The sequence below is a fragment of the Mobula birostris genome, chromosome 13 (assembly GCF_030028105.1).
Source record: "Mobula birostris isolate sMobBir1 chromosome 13, sMobBir1.hap1, whole genome shotgun sequence".
Classification (NCBI taxonomy): domain Eukaryota; kingdom Metazoa; phylum Chordata; class Chondrichthyes; order Myliobatiformes; family Myliobatidae; genus Mobula; species Mobula birostris.
The window spans coordinates 50,553,920-50,577,069 of record NC_092382.1 but is presented as its reverse complement, the minus strand read 5'-3'; the positions used below and the strand labels follow the sequence as shown (position 1 = coordinate 50,577,069).

Sequence of the window (23,150 nt, the reverse complement as noted above, 5' to 3'; positions counted from 1 at the left end):
CGGAGTCCCGGACTCCCCGTTTCTCAGACACTATTTCACTGCGTGTCGGCCCCTGGTCTCGGAGTCCCCGACTCCCCGTTTCTCAGACACTATTTCACTGCGTGTCGGCCCCTGGTCTCGGAGTCCCGGACTCCCTGTTTCTCAGACACTATTTCACTGCGTGTCGGTCTCTGGTCTCGGAATCCCCGACTCCCTGTTTCTCAGACACTATTTCTCATACAGAAATCCGTCAACGTTAAAACCACTTCCCCTCGTGGCCTCTACCGACTGTGGTCCGTGGAGTCCGCTGAGCAGCTCAGCAGGAACCCTGAGGGGAACAAGCAACCAAAGGAGACCGTGAGAGGACCAGGGGAAAGTCACCCCGTGGGCCCGCCCGTCTCAGCGGCGTCCAGTGGATCGCTAGTTCACTAACACCAGGGCCGCTGGAGGCTCCCGTTGGGACTCCTGGCTGGCTCGCCAAGTTGTCCTTATCAATTCACCATTCACTCAGAGACCACGATCAATTCTTTATTCAACCTGATCCGAGCAGAGGTAACCACCATACGCTTCTACAGCGCCTGGCAGTCAGCTCTGCCCAGCACGAGTACAAGGTTACATTTATATCCAAAAGAAAGGTTTCAGTTAGCAGCTGTTTCCCCTGTCCACGCTTATGATGGTTTAGTGGTCAGCAATTTCATCAGGGTCACAACAGCTTCAGGTGCAGAGGTACAGGTCAGTCAGCGCTCCTGTTCTGAGAGATGAGCATGCAGTTGCAACATCCTAACCGTGCCCGGTTCTGTTGTCTAGTTCCCGCCCCTGCTATATTTTCCAGGTCACATACACCATTTAACCCTTCCTATCCCGTACTCCAACCCCCTTTTTCACTTACACAAAGAAGGTTGAAAAGTTTGTCTGGACCGAGCCTTGTCAGGATGCATTTGATCGATTGAAAGTTATTATTTGAGATTAGGCCAATCAATGTAGGGTCGTCAGTGAATTTAATTAGCAGATTGGCACTGTGGGTTGCGACACAAGTCATGGGTGCACAGTGAGTAAAGGAGGGGGCCAAGGAGACAGCCCTGTGGGGTATGTATGCTGAGGGTCAGAGAGACAGAGGTGAGGGAGCCCACTCTTACCACCTACCGGCGATCTGACAGGAAGTCCAGGATCCAGCTACACAAGGCAGGGTGAGGGCCGAGGTCTCTGAGCTCCTTGTCGATACTTCACGCCTTCGCATGGCTACTGCTCTGCCCATGACGGCAAGGAACTGCAGAGAACTTTGGTCTCACATGGGAACATCAGAGAAACAAGCCTCCCCTCCATGGACTCTTCCTACACTTCCCCTGCGTCGGAAAAGCAGGCCGGGTACTCAAAGATCCTCACAACCCGGACATTCTTGCTGCCAACCCGCTCCCCCATCGGGAAAGAGATACAAAAGCCTTAAAGCGCGAACCACCAGGCTTAAGGACGGCTTCCTGTCTGCGGTTATAAGCCAAATGAATGATAAAATGGGCTCGACCTCACAATGTAACTCGATGTGACCCTGCACCATATGTCTATCTGCACTGCACTTTCTCTGCAGCCATAATGCTTTGTTACAGTTATTGTTTTGTCGTATATCAGCTCAATGTACTGTAGTAATGTAGTGATCTGTGTGGATGGTACGTCAGGCAAGAATTTCACTGTAGCTCAGTACGTGATGATAATAAACAAATTCCCCATTTTAATTGTGTGGAAATATTAGACAGACTGAGCTTCTGCTCTGGAACCACAGAAGGAAACTTAACTGTTGTCATTTCTGAGGAATGCAGATAAATGGAAAAGGCTTCAATCTCGCATTACGATCTGCGGTGACTGGGATCAGGTGACCGGTGGTAGGTCTCCCATACCAATATCAGAATCAGGTTTAATAGCACCAGCATATATCATGAAATTCATTGTCTCTGCAGCAGCAGTAGAACCTAATTCATAACAATAGATTTTAACAATTGTGATTTAAAATAAGAACATACATATTAAACAGTTAAATGATGTAAGTAGTACAACATAAAAATAAACTATTTTAATTGTGTGGAACTATTTGACTGACTGGGTTGTTGCATTGCAAATTCTGGAGTGAAGCTTAACTAAACTACACATTTATGAGAAGCTCAGATAAATAGAAAAGGCTAAATTCTCACATAAATGGGCCATAGATCCAGAAACATTGGCTGCACTTCAGCAGGTTAAAACAGTGGAATGAAACATGCTGAAAATATTGCAGATAAAAACATATTGTCCACCCACGACGAGAGGACGTGACAGATCCGGATCTCACTGCCTTGTCTGAATGGGCAGAAGATGAAGCTACACGGACACGTAGAGCAGTGACCGGCAGATGCTGCAGATCTGCAGGGAAATGTGAACAGGAAATGGGATCAGGTGACGGGTGGAGGGTCTCCCACCTGAACAGGTGACTCTGCTCCTCGCCCCTCACCCGCTGTCCGACCCATCCGCCGCATTTCCCACATTATTCCCTATTTACACCAGATACGTATTTACCTTTTCCCTCCATATCTTCCCTCTCCCTTTCCCTCCACCTCCAGGTCACAGAGTTACGGGGTCGATTCCCATCCCGATCCGACAAACTTTTCAGACACAAACTGGAAATGTGCAGGTTTCACTTAAATCAGTCTGTGTTTATAAACACTAATTTCTATTCACATTCCTCCGGCCTCACTGGACAGGAACACTGAAACACCAAGTGAGAAACAGCAGGAGGTGGCCATTCAGCCCCTCTAACCATCAACAAGATGGCTGCTGCTCTCCCATCTCAGCCACATGTTTCTGTCCGATCCTCATTTCCTCGATCCCTCCAGTCTCCACACATCTGCCGGCCTCTGTTTTATGTGAGGACGATCACTGAGTCTTCACCGCCCTCTGTGGTGGGGATTTACAGACATTCACCACCTTCGGAGTGGAGACATTTCCCCTCATCTCAGTCCCGGACAGTCCACCCCCTTTTTCAGAGACTGGGATCCCTGGTTCAACTGGTAATGATGTTGTGCATTTCAATGTGTTCAACTCTCAGTCCTCGATTCTCTAAATGAAAGGGTTATCACATTTGATCTTTCTTCATATGATGACCCACCACTCCAGGGATCAGTCTGGTGAATCTTCATTGCACTCTCTATAACAAATACTCTCTATCCTCTTTGTTAACCCTCTATGGAATTAATTTCCATCTTGTGCAGCCCCGTGTTGCCCCAACCACTCACCTCCCACCCCTGTCACTATTTCCACCTTCCCACCTCCCCCTCACCTGGACCCACCTCTCACTCCCCAGCTCTTGCCCCATCCCCACCCCTCACCTCTTTTCTCGGACTATTTCCCGTCCACTCTCAGTCCAGAGGGAGGGTCTCGGCCCGAAATGTTGACGGTCCATTTCCCTCCACAGATGCTGCCCGACCCACTGAGTTCCTCCGGCAGTTTGTTCTTTGGTCTGTATAACCCGTGTTAGTGTGGGGAGCGGGATTTTACACCATATTCCCGGTACAATCTCAACAAAACACAAATAATTGTCACTTTGCCCGGACCATTGGCCCCGCTTGCAGGGCAACAGTCTGCCGGTGTTTGCCCCCCAATGTGGTGAATCGCCACCACCGTGGGCTCAGACATTTCCACAGATGAGCCCCTCCTGTCCCCACCGGGACAAACATCCTGTCCGCCCCCTCTCTCACCGTCTTCATCCTCTCCCTCCCCGGGGAACCGGCATCAAACCGACGGGCCGAGCGGTCTCCTCCTACCTCTCAGCGACACATCAGACTCCGGCCGCAGGAGACGCTTCACAAACGCCCCAACTTCCCTCGGAGGGAAATGGAAATAAATCAGAAAGCGGACATTTACTTTGGGATTTGTTCCTCTTGAGATGTCAGCGGGGTAACGCCCTCTCGGCTGGTCCGCCTCCGCTATTGGGCGGAAACAATGATTGACATCGCCTCGGGCCAATGACTACAGCGCAGCGGAGGTGAGGGGTGGAGGGGTCTCGTGGTCGGTAGCTCAGCCGTTAAACTGTTTCAGCGCGAGCACAGCAGCGCGTGTGTGACGTCAGGTACGCGCGATGGGAAACCATGTGTGACGTCAGGCGCGTGAGCGTGGACGTATTTAAAAGCACCTGAATGGACGTTTCTTATGATTTCAGTGGGACAACAACATTAATCTCGGGTTTCATCACTGAATCCAGTGTTGTGAGATGTAAAGTCCCCTGTTATGTGTCCGGCTGTGCCGTGTTGTTGGTGGAGTGGGCAGCGTGGTGTTTGTCTCGATTCGGGTCACAACACCAGAATTGCCAGCGGGGTCCACACACAGTGTATTAGTGACCAGAAAACCTCCCGTCCCTGCAGTCTTTGTCTCCTGGTAAACTCAACACCCTGACAATGTGGACCATAGACACCCCTTCCTCTCAGAGTCAGGGGATCATTCAGACAGTGATCAAAGAGAGGAATTATATTTATTGCTCATTAAAGTTCATTGTGGATTATCGATACCCCTTCCTCACCCGCCCCGTTTTTGTTCCGATATTTCCCCCCTTCCTTCTCATTCCTGAAGGAGGGTTCAGCTGGAAATGTTGACTGTCCATAGCTGCTGCCCGGCCTGCCGAGTTCGGCCAGCATTTTGTTTGTGTTGCTTCGGATTTCCAGCATCTGCAGACTGGTGGTGCCGCGGCGAACCTCCTGCAAAACGCAGACTCGGTGCAGACCCCAGCCGTCGCCGGTGGTCCTCCTGTACGGGCGGCGGTGAGGAAGGGGCTGATCTCGGGTTTGTGTAAATCGAGGGCCGGTTGCAGTGGGAAATGTTCGAGTACAAGCTCTGCCTGACAGTCAGAGGCTCCGGGCTCTGCGGTCTTGCAGCCCCGGTTTTATTTTGTGCTGAGCTGGGATTGTGGAATCATTTAGTTGTGGGTCCCCTAGCTGGGAGGGTGGATGTGGGTGAAGGGGATCTGACTACGTGTACGGGTGGTGTGGGCTGAATGGTGGGAAGGATATGAATGAAATTTTATTTTTTGGTCAGTACAAACAACAAAAAACATCATTCTCAACGATGATTTCATAAAACAACAAAACCATAGATATTCTTTAACACAGACCGAAAGGGTGTAGGCTGAAGCTACAGCTTATTACACCTACCCCTCTTACTTATACAAAAACATATTTGGTGTCAATCTTCACATCAAAATGAAAACATTGATAATCTTTTAACACAAAATCCAGTTCCAAGTATCATTAATTTACATTACTCCCGTTTATTTTAAATCATGTGTTTTATATTTGTTCATTAAATTATTCTGATATATTTTTAAAAACTTTTTTAAGTGTGGTGCATGTTTTTAAATTCTCACTACAACTGTTCCATAGATTCACCCCTCTGACTGAAATACAATGATTTTTTTTACATTTGTTCTTATCCTTTGATTTTGAAATATGCACGTTCCTCTCAAATCATGTTGACTTTCTCTCATTTTAAACCAGGGGTCACCAATCTTTTTCACATTGCAGACCGGTTTAATATTAACAATATTCTTGCAGACAGGCCGACGAGGGTGGGGTTGGGTGGTGTTAATCACGACCAGAATACAGGTGATAAGTCAACTATAAGTCACTTATAAGTGGCTAATACATTCAATTTCGTTTCTAAAAGGGTTTATGTAATGAATTTATTTTTAAACACACAGCACATAATTTCCTTGCATGAATATAGTGATAACTCAACTATAAGTCACTTATAAGTCAATAGAGTCATAACATTTTAAGTAACGTTTGGATATTAAACACACAGCACATATTTTCCTCGTATGAACATATAAAATCATTGCAACACACCAATATCGCTGAATCAGTGGGAGCCCTGGGCTTGTTTTCCTGCAACAAGACTGTCCCAACGAGGGGTGATGGGAGACAGCGATACTCGAAGGGAGTTCCTTATGTCCAGTCTATTCTGCAATTTAGTTTTCGTTGCATTCATTGCAGAAAACCCCGCTTCACAGAGACATGATGTCGGAAATGGAAGCAACGTTTTCAGTGCTTTTGTGGCTATCTCAGGATATTCAGCCTTGACTTTGATCCAGAATGCCGGCAGAGATGTTATTTCAAACATACTTTTCAGCCCACCGTCATTTGCAAGCTCGAGGAGTTGATCTTCTTCCCGCGCTGACATGGATGATTCACTGGGAACATTCACAAATGGGTCACGGACCCATTCCTTTGCACGTCTCGGGTCATTTGCGGTTGGGAAGTAACACTCGAATTCTGTCGCCAGCGAAGACAGGTGATCGCGCACCAGCTGTGAGAGGGATGGTGCAGCCTCAGTCTCTCCCAACATCCCAGCTAATGTTGGGAACATGTCAAATATGCCCCTGTCCACTCACCGTCCCCACAGTTCCAGTTTGGCTTTGAAAGCAGACACTTTATCTGCCAACTTGAAGACAGTTGTCATTCTCCCCTGAAGTGACAAATTGAGTTCATTGAGCAGGTTGGAGATGTCACACAGATAAGCGAGTTTTGCTCTCCACTCCTCGTCACTGAAGTGTGCTGCCAGTGGTGACTTTTTTCCTGAAAGAAATCTCTGTAGCGGCTCTGTTAACTCAAAAACCCTGGCCAGGGCTCTCCTCCTTGATAGCCACCTGACTTCAGTGTGTAAGAGAAAGCGTTTGTGTTCTGCATCCATTTCCTCGCAAAGCTGCTCAAACAGACGTGAGTTAAGGGCTTTTGCTTTGATGTGATTGATAACTTCAACAACGTCATTCAATACGCTGTTAAGATCAGGTGACATTTTTCGGCTAGGCAGCATTTCGCTGTGTATGATACAGTGTGTAGACTGGCATTCAGGAGCAACCTCTTTGACTCGGGTAGTGAAACCAGACAGCCGTCCAGTCACAGCTGCAGCCCCGTCTGTGCATATTCCAACACAGAATGATCAGTCCAGTTAGCCTGACATGCAGTCATTCAAAGACTTGAATAGTTCTGCCCCAGTTGTGTTAGTTGGCAACGGCAGTGCACACAACATATCCTCGTGCACATCGTCTTGAAATATATATCGCACATAAACCAGTAGTATTGCCTTGTTGTCGACATCGGTAGACTCGTCGACCTGGATAGCGTACCATGGTGACTCGTTAAGCCGTTCCAACAGTTGTGCTTCGATGTCCTCCGCTATGGCATCGATTCTCCTTGAAACTGTGGTAGCTGAAAGAGAAACCTGTGCCATCTTGTTAGCTGCAGCTTCTCCCAACAGTTCACGGCACATGACCTTGGCAGCAGGCAGAATCAATTCTTCACCAACAGTGAAAGGCTTTTTAGCCTTAGCAATCCGGCTAGCCACTAAGTACGACACTCTCAGAGCGGCAGCGTTTGTGGAGGTGGTGGCTCTCAGCACTTCCTTCTGTCCCACTTGCTCCTGTCCCGCTTGCTCACATTTTTTCCGCACAAAAAACTCAACGGGTTTGTCTTTAAGTGCAGGGTGCTTGGTCTCAAGGTGCCGAAGCAGTTTTGAGGGCTTCATTGCCTCATTAGACAGCTTGTCTCCACATACCACACACAGGGGGCTTGGAGCGTGCGAGTCTCCGGTCGCAATAAATCCGTGTTTTATGTACGACTTGTCGTATTTTCTGTTGCAGGAAGCTTTCTTTTTTTGAGAAGGGAGGGGTGAGCGACTTTGTGCAGCGAGAAAGGGCTGGTGAGTGGGAATGAGAGAAGGGTTAAGGAGACAGGCTTGAGGTAGAACTAGTGAAGCTGTGGGATGCGAAGGGTGGGGTGAGCATGAGGAGGTGGCAAGAAAGGAGGGATGAGTGTGATGGGTGGCGAGTAGAGAGGATTATCCAGGAAATGTATAATCCAAAGGGAATGGGGTAAAAGCAGGGGAGTGGGGATGACTGGAAGAATTGGATCAGCCCATGATTGAATGGTGGAGCAGACTTGATGGGCAGAATGGCCTACTTCTACTCCTATATCTTATGGTCTTATGGAAGGCTTATGCGGAGACAGGGAGAGGGATGGTGAAGAGAGCAGGGTGAAGGAGATCCGTGGCGAGGAGACATGGATGAGTGAAGAGAGGTGCTGTGACTGGTCAAAGTTATTAGACTAACTACTTATTCCCTCACAGTGCCAAGGATGCCAGTCATGGCTCATCACAAGTCTCTGAACAAATCCACAGCACACGGTTCCCATTCCCAGTCTCCCTATTTCACGTTAGGTGTTTTACGGCGCACGATTCCCTGTCTCCCTGTTCCACACCAGGAGTTTTACTCTGCTCGATTCCCGGTCTCTGTGTCGAGCTTTTAATCAGCCGAGTCTCATTGACACGCCCCCTTCCCCCTCCCATCCATGTACTTATCCAAGTTTCTTTAATAGATATTGTTAAGACCGCAGACAAAGTCATGAATCAAAAGGTTAATCATGCTGTGACTAATGTTCAGAGTTTGGTAAATTACAAAGCAGGAAGTATTGAAGCAAAGGCAGGTAACCCATTGTAGCTGTTAGACTTGGTTGCAGAGAGGCAGGACTGGCAGCTCAATATTCGGGGGTTCCGCTGTTTCAGACGCAACAGAGTGGGGTTTGCTAGTTATTTCTTCAGCGGTTTGAACGGGCACGACTGCAAAACCTCATTGAGGTCATCCAGTGAGAACAGCAAGAAGAGTTTAAAAAGAAGACAGCTTTATACAGCGGGCGAAAGAGTGGAGCGAGACAGAGTAGGAAGGCTTTGGCTCAACAGGGCTTGGGAGGTAAGGGGTCAAGGCGAGGTACGTTACTTGTGTACAATGCTGACAGACTAATTATGTGTGTGAGGCCGGCGTTCTGAGCTCGGTGTCAAATGTGGGAGGTCCTGGAGACTCCCAGCCTCCCGGACGGCCACTTCTGCACCAGGTGCGTCGAACTGCAGCTCCAGAGGGACCGCGTTAGGGAGCTGGAGATGCAGCCCGATGACCTTCGTCTGGTCAGGGAGAGTGAGGAGGTGATAGAGAGCAGCTGGAGGCAGGTAGTCACACCGGGGTCTCGGGAGGCAGATAAGACGGTTACAGTCAGAAGAGGGAGCGGCGGCAGTCAGAGGCTAGAGAGCACCCCTGTGGCTGTCCCCCTTAACAATACCTACGCCGGGCAGTCCCGTTTGCACAGAGGGCGGAACTCAGACCCTCCCAGAACCCGGGCTGGATCAAATCGGCAGCCTGGGACTCGCTGTGTTAAATAGAGAAACTCCGCCCCACTGGTTGCGATGAGAGAAAAAGGAGAGATTTACACGGAAATCCGGACAGAATGGTTAGCGCAGCCTGTTTGTTTTCCATTGCTGCATTGATCCCACTCCCGCCTCCTCCCGCTGTCGGACCCGTCCTGAGCCGGTGAGAGTTAGTGTGACCCGGACCGCGACAGTCCCGCTCTACCCTGGCTCACCCGGCCCTGTCCATCTGTAATGACCGACGGACTCGGGAGCAGCAGCTCAGACTCAACTCTCCGTACAGGGTGAGCCCACCGGTGCAGGACCATTGTCGGTCACCCGGGAAGTCAGTCTGTGATTTCCCGGGACCACACTGAACGCCGTCCGGTTACAGCATCAGAGGTAAGTGTTGTGTATGAGTCTGTACAAGTATTCAGCGTTTACAGCGAAACTCGGCTTTGATCGGGATCGGGAGTGAATTTAGTGGCAGAGGGCAGTCCTGACATATTCATGTTAACGGGTCAATCATTGTCCAAATGGATTAAGAGAAACGACGTTGCTACCGTCAACCAGAAATATTCTCCAGGGCGGTTTCTACTGAGTGAGAGCTGAAGGCATCTTTCACACCGGTAGCAACATGTGAAATCCCACGGGGCAGTGATCTGTCACCGATCTCTCTGTCCCTCATTAAAACGCAACTACAGGGCGAATGACAGGGCGAATCCCGGCAAATCCCAGTTATATTACGAAACGTCGCTTTTCGGAATGCGTCGGTTTGATTTATTTGAAGGAAGCTTGAAAATTATTTTTAGCGCATCTACAGATGACAGGAGTCTGAGATAAAAACAAAATACTGGAAGCTCGCAGCAAACAGGGGAGCGAAGTAACTGGTAACTTTGCGGGTTCGAGACCCCGGGTAATGTCCTTACATCGCTTCACTGGTTCTATCGCTCTTCCCTGTAGCAGAAAGGGTTAATTACAATATTAAACTTCCTTCACGCTTGAATGACGGTGTTTTGTCGAACGGTTTCGATTTGATTTCAGCAGAAAGGCCGCTCCCTGTTCTGAGGAATGTGCACGGACAGGACAGGCAGCTGCTTGCTCGCAGACCCTGAGCACCGAGTCTCACAGAATAACAAGCCGCACCTTCCAAATCAGTCAATCATCTGCCCTCTTCCCCTTTCCAGTCCAGTCCTGATGAAGGGACTCGGTCCGCAACGTTGACTATTTACACCCATCCAGAGAGCTGCCTGACCTGCTGAGTTCCTCCAGCATTGTGTGTTGCCATGGTTACGAGAGTTCCGTGTGGGGCGGTGGGCGGGGCTATCTGTAACAAAACGATACACCGTATCCACACTCTCAGAAACTGACACTCTCGGGGAATGAAGGTGGGAATAATTCAGCTTCTGATATTTATTTCGGATTTTTTATTTTCAAACAACCAGTTGTCTGTGCATTGGAACAGCGATCAAGGAGATATTTGTTTTTATTTTTAAGTCACTTCTGGCCCCGGTGACTTATGTGTTGCTACTGTTACCTGTTTGCATGATTGACAGGTTAACTAAAAATTAAGAACAATGGCCGCCTGCTTCAAAGCAAGGGTGTGATATTTTTTGTCTCCACCTCTTGTATAATGCTCTTTACTTCTATCCACAGTTCTTTTGGCTTCATCTCTACCAGGTTTAATCCACTGAGTCTGTTCCTCACCTTCGCGGCAACAAGCAGCTCATGGTCTGAGATTGTCGGAGAACAGAGGGACCGAGGAGAATAAGTGCACAGTTCGCTCAATGCGGCGACATGGGGTGGTGAAGACGTGTTTATCACGTCGTCCTTCAACAGTCCGGGTACTGAGTGCAGGAGCTGGGACATCATTTTATTTATTCAATATTGAGATACAGCGAGCCGCGCTACCCATTAAATCCCAAGATTTAATCCTAGTCTTATCACAGGACAATTTACAATGACTAATTAACCTGCCCAGCGGTACGTCTTGAGACTGTGGGGGAAACCGGATCACTCGGGGGAAACCCATGCGATCACAGTGAGAACCTGCAAACTCTTACAGACAGCGGCGGAAATGGAAGCCGGGTCGTTCGAACTGTAAAGAGTTGTGTTCGTCACTATGGGGCCGTTGTATAAGTCGTTGGTGAGACAGTGTTAACAGTACAAAGTATAGTTCTAGACGCTATATGTTTGAAAAGACTTGGTTAAAGTGGAAAGAGTGCAGAGAAGATTTGCGAGCATGTGGTAAAGGCCAGAAGGCCTCTATTCTGAGGAGAGGATGGCCACAATCTGGAGAGAGGATGTCTTTATCCCCTGGAATGTAGGAGACGGAGCAGCAACCTTACAGGAGTGTTTTAAAATTGAAGGGGACAGCAACTGACTCACTCTGCTTTATTTGTGTAATTCAGATCATCGCCAGCAGGTGGTGCATTCTTGCAGACAAGGAAACGACCATCAACCAACGTCAGTCAGAGTCAGAATGGACACAGGTATGCTCACCTGGCTCTTTCCCATGAAGACTCTGTCCTTATGATGCAGGTGTAGATAGTTCAGAGGAATAAACCTGGGCGCTAAAGGCGCAGAGAGAAGGTACATCAAACGGGGTCATTGATCCTCCTGGTAAAGCGACCTTGAGCACTGGAGCAATTCACCAGGTGCAGCGCAGGACCTAACAACGGGAATGGTCGAATCACTCCGCTCACCAGGCAAATCTTCACCCGAGTGAAAGGAGAAGGAGCTCCTGAGTTGAGAGTTAAGGGACAAAAGTTTAGGGGTAACATGAGGGGGAACTTCTTTACTCAGACAGTGGTGGCTGTGTGGAACGAGCTTCCAGCAGAAGTGGTTGAGGCAGGTTCGATATTGTCGTTTAATGTTAAGTTGGATAGATATATGGACAGGAAGGGAATGGAGGGTTATGGACTGAGTGCAGGTCGGTGGGACTCGGTGAGAGTAAGAGTTCTTCACGGACGAGAAGGGTCGAGATGGCCTGTTTCCGTGCTGTAATTGTTATATGGTTAAGGTGGGTATGGGCGAAATTCAGACAGGAATACAGCACCGGACAATGTAACAGTCCAGGGAACAGACAGAATTTCTGTCAGTATTTGGTACATCCTGATGTGGGAAATGCCTCCAACAGCCAGTGAGAGAAAAAATGTTGTTTTCTTTTTTGGACGGACAATGGTCAATTCTCCCTGGATTTTCGAGTTGATGCTCAGTGGAGGTGAGGGGAGTTTCCGGTGTCTATTTTCTGTGGCCGAGTTAAAGAACATTATATTTTGGGAGAATTGGTTGGGTGCGGGAGACAGTGAAAAGGAGAAATTTTAAACAGGGTTTCTGGCGGGGCGGGAGGGGGGCGTGGTGGCTACCGAAGAAATGAAATATCCTTGGCGAATAGGAGTAAAGTAAAACAAAATGTTAAGTAGAGAAGGCACGGCGCAAAGTGCTGGAGGAGCTCAGCAGGTCAAGTAGCATCTATAGAGAGAAATTAACTATCGACGTTTCGGCTTGAGGAATCTTAATCAGAGAATTTGTACATTGATTTCAAAGTTGTCTTGGGCTCATAAAATAGACTCAGGACTGCAGGAGCGTTATTCTGGCTGAAGGTCTGTGACCGGTAGTGTCCTCAAAGATCACTGTCTTGCCATGCGTCGTGTGTGATGTAAATAAATTAATAATAAACTATGTATTGTTCAAAATGATGTACTTTGTAAAACCACATGGGTGGACTGATTCGTCGATTTACAGAATTGGCGGAGTTGGGTAAATTTGGGACTGTTGTGAAATTGTTCAGCATCCAATCAGAAATACGAGCGGAGAGTCTCCAGGTACAGTTAATTCGGGCAAATGGGAGAGGTTGCACTTTGGGAGGTGAAGTTGGCGGCCGATGTGCACAGTGAATAAGAATGATGTACGGGCGGGTCTTGTGATGCAAGTGCACAGCTCCCTGAAAGTGGCAACACAATTAGTAGCGATGAGTTGAGGTATTTGTAAAAGTTGGGCTGTAACTGGATGAACGTTGGTTAAGAGGCAATTTCAGTATTGTGCACAAATCTGGTAACCACATCATGAGAATGATGTGAGCCGTCTGGAGAGGGTGCAGACAGGTTTCATCACAAATACTAGAGGGAATAGGTTTGAAGTTAGAGGGTAAAGTTTAAAGGGGATTTAGGACACATGTTTTCCACAGAGAGTGATTGGTGTCTGGAATGTGCTGCCTAGGGAGGGACTGGAAACAGATACCCAGAGCATCTGAGAGGTGTTTCAACTCATGAGTAGGTCGAGAACGGAGGGATATTCACCATGTTCCTGAATATGGGATTGGTTTAAGTTGGCATCGTGTCCCATATGCATGGTACACTCTACTATTTTATGATCTGTGACTGACTACAGACCTGAACTCCGCATTCTCCGCCTTCCTGTCACATTGTGAGGATCACCACCTGTTCCGGTTGACGAGATTCTACATGGAGCGACTGGAGCAGGCGATTGAGGAGGGTGTGGAGGGAATCAGCTTCATGTTAATGGGCGAAGATCACTTCACTGGGCGAGAGTATCAGGTAAGTGGGAGGAACATAGACTGAGTGTAGATTCTACTGAATCTATTACAGACTGACAGAGCCGGTGCAACGGCAACTCTGGGCTATGAAAATCCTGAGATGCTTGTGGTCAACATCAGGAATAGAGTTTTCGTTTGCAGAAACCATGAAACTTTATTCAGCAATACAAGCCTGTCTCTAACTTTGTGAACACGTTCATTTTTAGATCCAAGCAACACACATCAAAGTTGCTGGTGAACGCAGCAGGCCAGGCAGCATCTCTAGGAAGACGTGCTTTCTCTCTCTCTCCTTTTTCTCCCTCGGTCCCTCTGACTATACCCCTTGCCCATCCTCTGGGTTTTCCCTCCTCCCCCTTTTCTTTCTGCCTGGGCCTCCTGTCCCATGATCCTCTCATATCCCTTTTGCTAATCACCTGTCCAGCTCTTGGCTCCATCCCCCCCCTTCCTGTCTTCTCCTATCATTTTACATCTCCCCCTCCCCCTCCCACTTTCAAATCTCTTACTAGCTCTTCCTTCAGTTAGTCCTGACGAAGGGTCTCAGCCCGAAACGTCGACTGTACCTCTTCCTAGAGATGCTGCCTGGCCTGCTGCGTTCACCAGCAACTTTGATGTGTGTTGCTTGAATTTCCAGCATCTGCAGAATTCCTCGTGTTTACATTTGTAGACCCGTTAGGATACAGACAATGATTGACAGTTGACAGCTTTAGTGATGTGACACTTGACGGACATTGCAAGTGGACAGGGAACTACTTTACACCACACTGTCTGCCATCACATCATGTTCCCAATGCTCGACCTTAATGACCATTCATCAGTTTGTATTCTCTTGATGACCCCAGGTATCCCACAGATCAAATATATAGTGGCTTATTTCTCAGCTCATTTCTCGAGTCTACCTTCAACTCCATTTTCACTTGACCAGGCAACACTGGCTATCGTCTCTCATTCGAACTGCTGACCCTTTTTTGATCAATATCCCAACAATAGACAATAGGTGCAGGAGTAGGCCATTCGGCCTTTCGAGCCAGCACCACCACTCACTGTGGTCATGGCTGAGCATCCACAATCAGTAACCCGTTCCTGCCTTCACTCCATATCCCTTGAATCCGCTATCATTAAGAGTTTAATCTAGCTCTTTCTTGAAAGCATCCAGAGAATTGGCTTCCACTGCCTTCTGAAGCAGAGCATTCCACAGATCCACAACTCTCTGGGTGAAAAAGTTTTTCCTCAACTCGGTTTTAAATGGCCTACCCCTTATTCTTAAACTGTGGCCTCTGGTTCTGGATTCCCCCAACATCGGGAACATGTTTCCTGCCTCTAGCGTGTCCAATCCCTTAATAATCTTATATGTTTCAATCAGATGCCCTATCATCCCCTCTTATCCTGCTGAATTCCAGTGTATACAAGCCCAGTCGCTCCAATCTTTCAACATATGACAGTCCCGCAATCCCGGGAATTAACCTCGTGAACCTCCGCTGCACTCACTCAATAGCAAGAATGTCCTTTCTCAAATTTGGAGAACAAAACTGCGCACAATACTCCAGATGTGGTCTCACCAGGGCCCCGTACAACTGAGGAAGGACCTCTTTGCTCCTATACTCAACTCCCCTTGCTATGAAAGCCAACATGCCATTAGCTTTCTTCACTGCCTGCTGTACCTGCATGCTTACTTTCAGTGACTGATGAACAAGGACACCAAGATCTCAGTTTTGGAGGCCTTCGCACTTACCAAGCACAACTGTACCAGAAAACAACATGTCCCAATCCACTTTCGTCTGATTCTTTCTGATACCATAAAAATTGGCCTTTCTGCAATTTAGAATCTTAACCGGACCAGACCTATCCTTTTCCATAATGATCTTTAAAGTAATGGCATTATGATCACCAGATCCAAAATGTTCCGCTGCACACACCTCTGCTACCCGCGATGTCCTGTTCCCTAATAGAATTCTTGTATGCACTGTCTATAGTTGTGATCTCAATATATTGATCCCAGAAACTTGAAAACGTTTGTCATACACTATCCCATCCAGTCCTTTAAAATATGGGTGTCCCAGTCACTAAATGGAAAGTTAATATTATCTACCATCAGAACCTTTTGTTTCTTGTTTCTGTGATATCTCTACATATTTGTTCATCTAAATCCCATTGACTCTTGGGTGCTCGGTAATATCGTCCCACTAACGTGGTCATCCCTTTCTTAATCCGTAGTTTCACCCATGTGGTCTCAGTGGACCAGCTATCCAATTTGTCCTGTCTGAGCAATGCAGGAGCATTTTTTCCTGACGAGTTATGCCACTCTCCATTTGAAATCCCTCCCGCTCTATCGAATCGTGTCTAACACAACGGAACCCTGGAATGCTGAGCTGCCGGTCCTGCACCTCCTGCAACCAAAATTACATTAATGGTTACAATGCTGTAACTCAATGTGCTGATCCATGCTCTAAACTCATCTGCCTTTCCCACAATACTCCTTGCATTGAAATAATACACAACTCGGAACATTAGTTTCACCTAATTCATCCTGTAGTTTGCTGACCTTGTATGTCGGCTTAACAACATCTTTCCCACACAACCATTCCATTATCCACTCTGGTTCTTCACCTTACCCCTCCTCCCCACCCCGCAACTCAAGTTTATCGTCTCCCAATGGAGCGCTAACAACCCTTCCCGCAAGGGTATCAGTCCCCCTCCAGTTCGGGTGCAAAACGATTATGTCTGTCCAGGTCCCACATTACTTGGAAGAGAGCCCAATCATTCAAACATCTCAAGCCCTCGATCATGCACCATTTCATCAGCCACACGTAGACTGTATTATCGTCCTGTTTCAGGCCTCACTAGCACGTGGTACAGGTAGCAATACTGATAACACAACCCTGGAAGTCCTGCACTTCAGCTTAGCATCTAACTCCATGTACTCACTTTGCAGGACCTCATCACACTTCCTACTCTTGTCATGGACCACGTGGAGCACGACCGCCGGCTGCTCGCCGTGTCGTTAAGAAAGTTTCAGACTCGATGCGAGATATCGCTGGCTGTGACAACACACCATCCAGAAATCTTGTTCTCATCAACAGGATCTCCAGTGTGTTCTCTTAATCATTAAATTCCCCCTGTCAGCGCAGCTCACTGTTCTCACCCCTTTTGAGTCACAAGACGAAACTCAGTGTCAAAGGCATAATCGCAGTGGCTTTCCTCTGCTGGGCCGTACCCGGAAACAGAAAGCCATATACCTGTTACAGAGGAGTGACCTGCAGTGGCTTCCTATCCCCTTTACCAGTCCTGACGTCACCCAGTTACCTGTGTCCTGCGCCTTGTGTATAGCTCCCTCCCTGTAGAGCCTGTCAGTCAACCTCTCAGTCTCCTGAATTACCCTGGGCTCATCCAGCTCCAGCTCCAATTCCTTAGCACAGTCTGTAAGAAGCTGCAACTGGGTGCACTTCCTGAAGGTGCAGTTGTCAGAGACAATGGAGGTCTCCCTATCCTTGCCACACCCCATAGGAAGGGCATTCCATGATCCTGCCTGGCATTCCCGCTGTTCTAACCATGAAAAAGCGGTAAAATATTGCCAAAAATCTACCTACAGTCTCGCCTCTCCCCCTCTGGCACAAAGACTCAACTCCCCACTCTATCTCTGGCTCACTCACACTATGTCTGCTCCGCTTAAACCTTGCCAATTTGATAATTACCCCACAATCTGTGGCGTGAGGGAAGTCTAGACTGATCCCACTCGCTTCTTTAAAAATTTCTCCCCCGCTGTGAACACTTCAATGGCAGTTAGTGATATGCGGCGAGCAGAATGTTCTGGGTCAGTCCATGTTCAGGGTAGATTTGTACCCATCCCTCCGCTCCTCAATAGATTCCCCGTTGTTCATTACAGAGTGTGACTGAGCTCGCGGAGAAGGGAAACCAAGCGGGCGCATCCAAACTCCTCCTGGATCTGGTGATGGAGAAGGGCTCCGGGGCCCGGAGGGTGATGTGGGCATCCTTTGTGAAACTACATCACCATTTACCGAAGCTGAGCAGGATATTGAATGAAATACGGGAACGTGGTACGGTGAACAATACACTATGTGTTACAGATGTAAATGCTGATGAATTTACAGTATTACACAGAACAGACTTCATGCAGGTTAATCTGTTTGAACAGGTGACGGCCAGTTCGCCTACATGGACACTGACCAAGATTTATCTGAAGTGCCCACGCATCTGAAAGGTAAGCGATGGAACGAAAATCTCAAATCTTTATTTCACTCTGAGAGTCTGAATACCTGTCTCTTGAGGCTTGTTTAGAGACTGTCAGAATCTAGGAGGCAGGTTTTTTGTTGCTCTGGCTGCAGGACAGGAAACCATTTGTATCTGCTACAAAGCCCGGCACCTTCCAGGTCTCGGGCTGTGCACCCAGAGGCCTCTATGAGTTTTATAGCAGACATTATAGTTGGTCAGAGAGGAAGCCTCAGCGCTCCCCTTTCACTAATGTCGAATATCCCGAGATTTGACAAAACTGAATCCAAACTGTTCCGATTGGACACATCCAACGCCAGCAAGGGAAGTAACACTGCTCAGAACTAAAGTGGGGCCGAGATTTGATGTTATTCCTCTGCGGACATCAGGGAATTGCCCGAGTTCACGTACCAGCTCCTCGGTTCAAGGATGTTACACCGTGACTGGCTCAGACTGGAAATGGAAACCAAGATTATGTTCCTTTTCTGTGGGTCAGTATTGACAGCTTAAACCTAAAGGCGTGTCAAGAGCATCAGGCCCATTGTGAGAAAAGTAAAAAGAGTTGAGCAAGTAAATTGTTCCTCCCCTCCACTGTTACCCCCCCTGCGGTGTTGCACAGTTGAGCAGAAGCTGAGCAGTGAAAGCAGTGAAACCACCGCCCCACACAACACTCTCCTCTCCAGAATCACTTGTGCACTTGGTGCTCGCTGGACCATCTGAAAATTATGAACAGAGGGGAGGGGGAGCCTTTAACTACATATCTGAATCAGATCAGAAATGTTTCTGGGCCATCGTTCACTTCCAGACACTCTTATCTCTGAGCTCCCTATTTCACCCAAACAATGTCTTGAACATTTTTCTTGTTAAGGCAGCTATGTTCAGTGCTCTTCATCAAATCAGACATTGACGATCTTTTTCTGTCTGTCCCAAGATGTTCGATGGAAGCACATGGAAATTCTGCACGGGCAAACAGAGAAACTGAGAGTGAACACGATACTGACGCAGGACAAGGTGAAGATTTTCCAGCTGGTTGATCGATACGTTGAGCTCACGGTCATTTCTACTGTTCGAGATCAGACCCTGGTGGAACATGAGCTGCTGGCAAGAGGCAGAGACCACGAGGAGTGGAGAGAAAAACATCTCCGCGGAAAGCTGGAAAAAATCTGGATTGATCAGTTATTCAAGAGGAGCTTTGTTCAAAAATTGAAAAGCTCTTTCTTTGGAAACAAATCCGGGATTTCTGCAGCAGTGGCCGGAGTCCCGGGGATCGGGAAAACAACACTGGTACAAAAGATTGTATATGACTGGGCCACGGGGAAAATATACCAACTATTCCAGTTTGTCTTTAGTTTCAAATTCCGGGATTTAAACTCCATAAACTGCAGAATAAACCTGAGGGAACTGATTCTGGATCAGTATCCTTACTTTGGGAATTCCTTGAGAGAGGTCTGGAAGAACCCAGAAGGATTGTTGTTTATATTCGATGGTTTGGATGAATTCAAGGACAGGATCAATTTTGCTGACAGTCAGAGAGACACAGAATCACAGAATGTCTGCCCAAATCCTGAATTCAAATGCAGGGTGTCGGACATTGTGTACAGTTTAATCCAGCACAAGCTGCTCCCAGGGTGTTCAGTGCTGGTGACCACCCGACCCACAGCATTACATTTATTGGAAAAGGCAGACATCAGTGTCCGGGCTGAAATCCTAGGATTTGTTGGTGAGGAACGGAAGGAATATTTCATCAAACATTTTGAAGATGAGACGGTGGCAGCAGCTGTTTTCAAACACGTGAAGAAGAACGAGATCTTGTACACCATGAGCTGCAACCCCTCCTACTGCTGTGTCCTCGCTCAGGCACTGGGCCCCTTCTTCACACAAAGAGTCAGGGACCCGCAGCGAGTTCCCAAGACCATCACCCAACTGTACTCCTACTATACTTACAACATCCTGAAAAACCACGGCCGTGAGACTGAAAACCCCCGTGATGTGTTACTCAGGGTCGGTCAGATGGCCTTCAGAGGAGTGTCCGAGAAGAAGATTCTGTTTACAGATGTAGATATGATCAACTACAATCTGCATCCTTCCCAGTTCCTGTCCGGATTACTGATGGAGCTTTTGGAGAGAGAGGATTCTGCCCGGAGCGTGGTGTACACATTCCCACACCTCACCATCCAAGAGTTTGTAGCTGCAGTCGCACAATTCCTGGATCCACATCCCAGGGGTATCCTGAAATTCCTCACTGAAGCCCGCAACACGACTGATGGGCGATTTGAGGTATTTCTCCGTTTTATTGCTGGTCTCTCCTCCCCAATGACAGCTCGGGGTCTGGAGGAATTTCTGGGTCCATTTCCTCATCAAACAACCTGCCAGGTGATTGACTGGGTGAAGGAGGAGGTTAAACGTCAGATTGGAAACACAGAGTGTGAAGCTGGTAAAAGGAGCCTCCTGAACACATTGCACTACCTGTTTGAGTCTCAGAATCGTGGACTGGCTCAGGATACGCTGGGATCAGTGGAAACACTTTCATTCAGTGGAATGACACTGACCCCGATTGACTGCGCGGTCCTGTCTCATGTCATCGGACTCTGTGATACAATAAAACACCTCAACCTGGCTGGCTGCCACATTCAGTGTGAAGGAATCCAGCGACTGGGACCAGGGCTGCACAAGTGCCAAGCTTTGAGGTAACTTGAATCTCTCACTCTGAACGGTGAAACTATTCCATTGTGTTGTTTCAATGTAAAGGAATTTGGGTAAGACTGTATTAAATCTGATTGTGAAGAATTGCGACAAATGACCCGTGAACAACAGCCGTTGCTTTAATAGTAGTAAATCACAAGAATGGCCGTGTTTCTCGCTGCCTGTGACACGTCCATTGACAATATTCCTTCTCAGTGATACTGACACTGTCAGCAGCAGGTGGGTCAGAGATTCACACACACTTCCCGGTGAGGGACAAGAGACCGTCAGGGGACTGTACCAGTGAGAAGAAAAGAAATACCATTGTGAGATTGTTCTCCCCTGCCCTTCTCCGTGCGTGGCTATCACCATCAGTCCACCTGTGTGACTTTGCTCAGTACCAGATACCCATGGGCACATTTCCTCTCCACAGTTCAGGCACACCCTCCCTTGCAATCTATTTCTGCATTCTCTCGTCTTGTAGGATTATCTTTTCCCATTGGTTTCCTTCTGTGGGATCTCTCTTCCCCATCCCTCTTCCTCCTGTGGGATCTCTCTTCCCCATCCCCCTTCCTCCAGTGGGATCTCTCTTACCCTTGCCGCTTCCGACCCTCTCACGTCAGGAACACTTTTCTAACCATCGGGGAATGAGACAGAATATGTGGAGTTCACAAAGTCACAGCGACAGACTACATTACTGACATTCGGTGAATACCCTGGAGCTGGGCAGTGAGGGACATTGACAGCGATGGAAACTCCGATCAGTGATTTACTGAAGGGTTTAGTGTTTCCTGAAATATCCGAGTGAGAGAAATTCCCTCAGACCCACGGTTTGAATCACTTTGTTCATCAATTTGTCTGTTTGCGTTTAGAATTGGGCACAATAAACTGAGAGATTCAGGAGTGAAACTGGTGTCCGCGGCTCTGAGGAACCCGGAGCGTAAAATACAGAAACTGGGGTAAGTACCAGACTGTGGGAGATTGTGTTTACAGTCACTGGGTGTCTGACACTGAACATTAACGTGACCAGTAATTGTGTTGATAAACACTGGGGATTTCTACCGTCTCCTGTCTCTCTGTGTCCTTCACCCTCACTCTCTTTCTCATTTCCAGGCTGGGGGGTGTCGGTCTCACAGATTCTGGTGCCGAGGATCTCATCTCCGCTCTCAGTATAAACCCATCACTGACAGAGCTGGACCTGGGATGGAACTCGCTCACAGACCGATCTATCCCCGCTCTCCGAGACCTCATACTGACCCTCCCGAGTCTGGATTGGATCGCGTGAGTGATTTTGTTAATGTTCAATGTGATAAAATATCAGCGGATCCGCGGGTTTTCTGGTGATATTTGTCTGTGAGTGTTGTTGAAACATTAACCCCAGCCCACTGTTACTGACACTGTTGTGTAATCTGTTTATTTCATCTTTATTCTTCCATCTGTTTCAGGCTGAGGGGGAATCGGTTCAGTGAGACCAAGTGGAAGGAACTGAGATCTCTTCTGGAGCCCAGACCCGGACTGACAGTGTCCGTGTGAACATCTGAATGTGTGAACCTCCCCGCCCGAAGGATGGGAACATTTTTGGCCGATTCCCCACCCTCCCATTTAACTCCCGCCCTTCCCGTTAATGGCCGTGCGCCAGGTGTAATTCCCGACGGTTCTAATCGAACTGGTTTCAGTCACGGTCTGTGTCGTAGGGTCGGTCACCGACCCATCAAATAGTCCCTGGGTCAGAAACTGAGAGCAGCTACCACCACACCATCCCATCAAACACCCTGGGGTCAATCACCGAGAGAAGCTCCCTCCGCACCGACCCATCACACACTCCCAGGTCAGAAACAGAGTGAAGCTCCCTCGATGCTGCCCTTTACACACTCCCCGGATAAGACACAGACAGAAGCTCCCTCCTCACATTTACAGGGTCAGACACAGAGAATTCCTCCACACCATCCCATGATACCCTCCCAGAGTCAGACATTGAGAAAATCTATCTCCAATTCATCCCATTACAAAATTCTTGTGTCAGACACAGAATGAAGCTCCCTCCACACTGTCCCAACACACACACACCCAAGCCCAGACACAGAGTGAAGCTCCCTCGATGCAGTTCTTCACACACTCCTCGGATAAGACACAGTGAAGTTCCCTCCTCACCGTTGGATTACACAGTCACAGGGTCAGGCATAAAAATTTCCCTCCACACCATCCCATGATACATTCCCAGGATCAGACATTGATAAGATCTAAGTAAGATTCGTCTCATTACAAAATTCTTGTGTCAGACACAGAGTGAAACTCCCTCCACAGCATCCCATCACACACTCCCGGAGTCAGTAACAGAGTGAAGCTCCTTCAACGCAGTCGAAATCACACACCTTCCAGATCAGTCACGGTGTGAAGCTCCCGTCGCACCGTCCCATCACAGGCCCCCCGGATCAGACAGAGAATGTAGCTCCGTCCACACTGTCCCATCACACAGTCCACGGATCAAACACAGAGTGAAGCTCCCTTTAACCAGTCCCATCAC

General features: G+C 48.1%; 2 protein-coding genes across 2 annotated transcripts in view; one reads left to right on the top strand and one right to left on the bottom strand.

The window, feature by feature from the left end:
• The window catches only part of LOC140207931 (uncharacterized), a 139,298-nt gene that overhangs the window by 22,856 nt on the left and 93,292 nt on the right, over positions 1–23,150 (bottom strand). Inside the window, 1 exon segment of the mRNA XM_072276469.1 lies at positions 3,262–3,269. Coding sequence (XP_072132570.1) covers positions 3,262–3,269 — 8 coding nt within the window.
• LOC140207602 (protein NLRC3-like) lies at positions 13,614–22,159 on the top strand. Its single transcript, XM_072276149.1, has 7 exons — positions 13,614–13,721; positions 17,601–17,772; positions 17,871–17,936; positions 18,876–20,631; positions 21,499–21,585; positions 21,740–21,907; positions 22,072–22,159. The coding sequence occupies exons 1-7, from the start codon at positions 13,629–13,631 to the stop codon at positions 22,157–22,159; spliced, it is 2,430 nt and encodes an 809-aa protein (XP_072132250.1). The 5' UTR covers positions 13,614–13,628.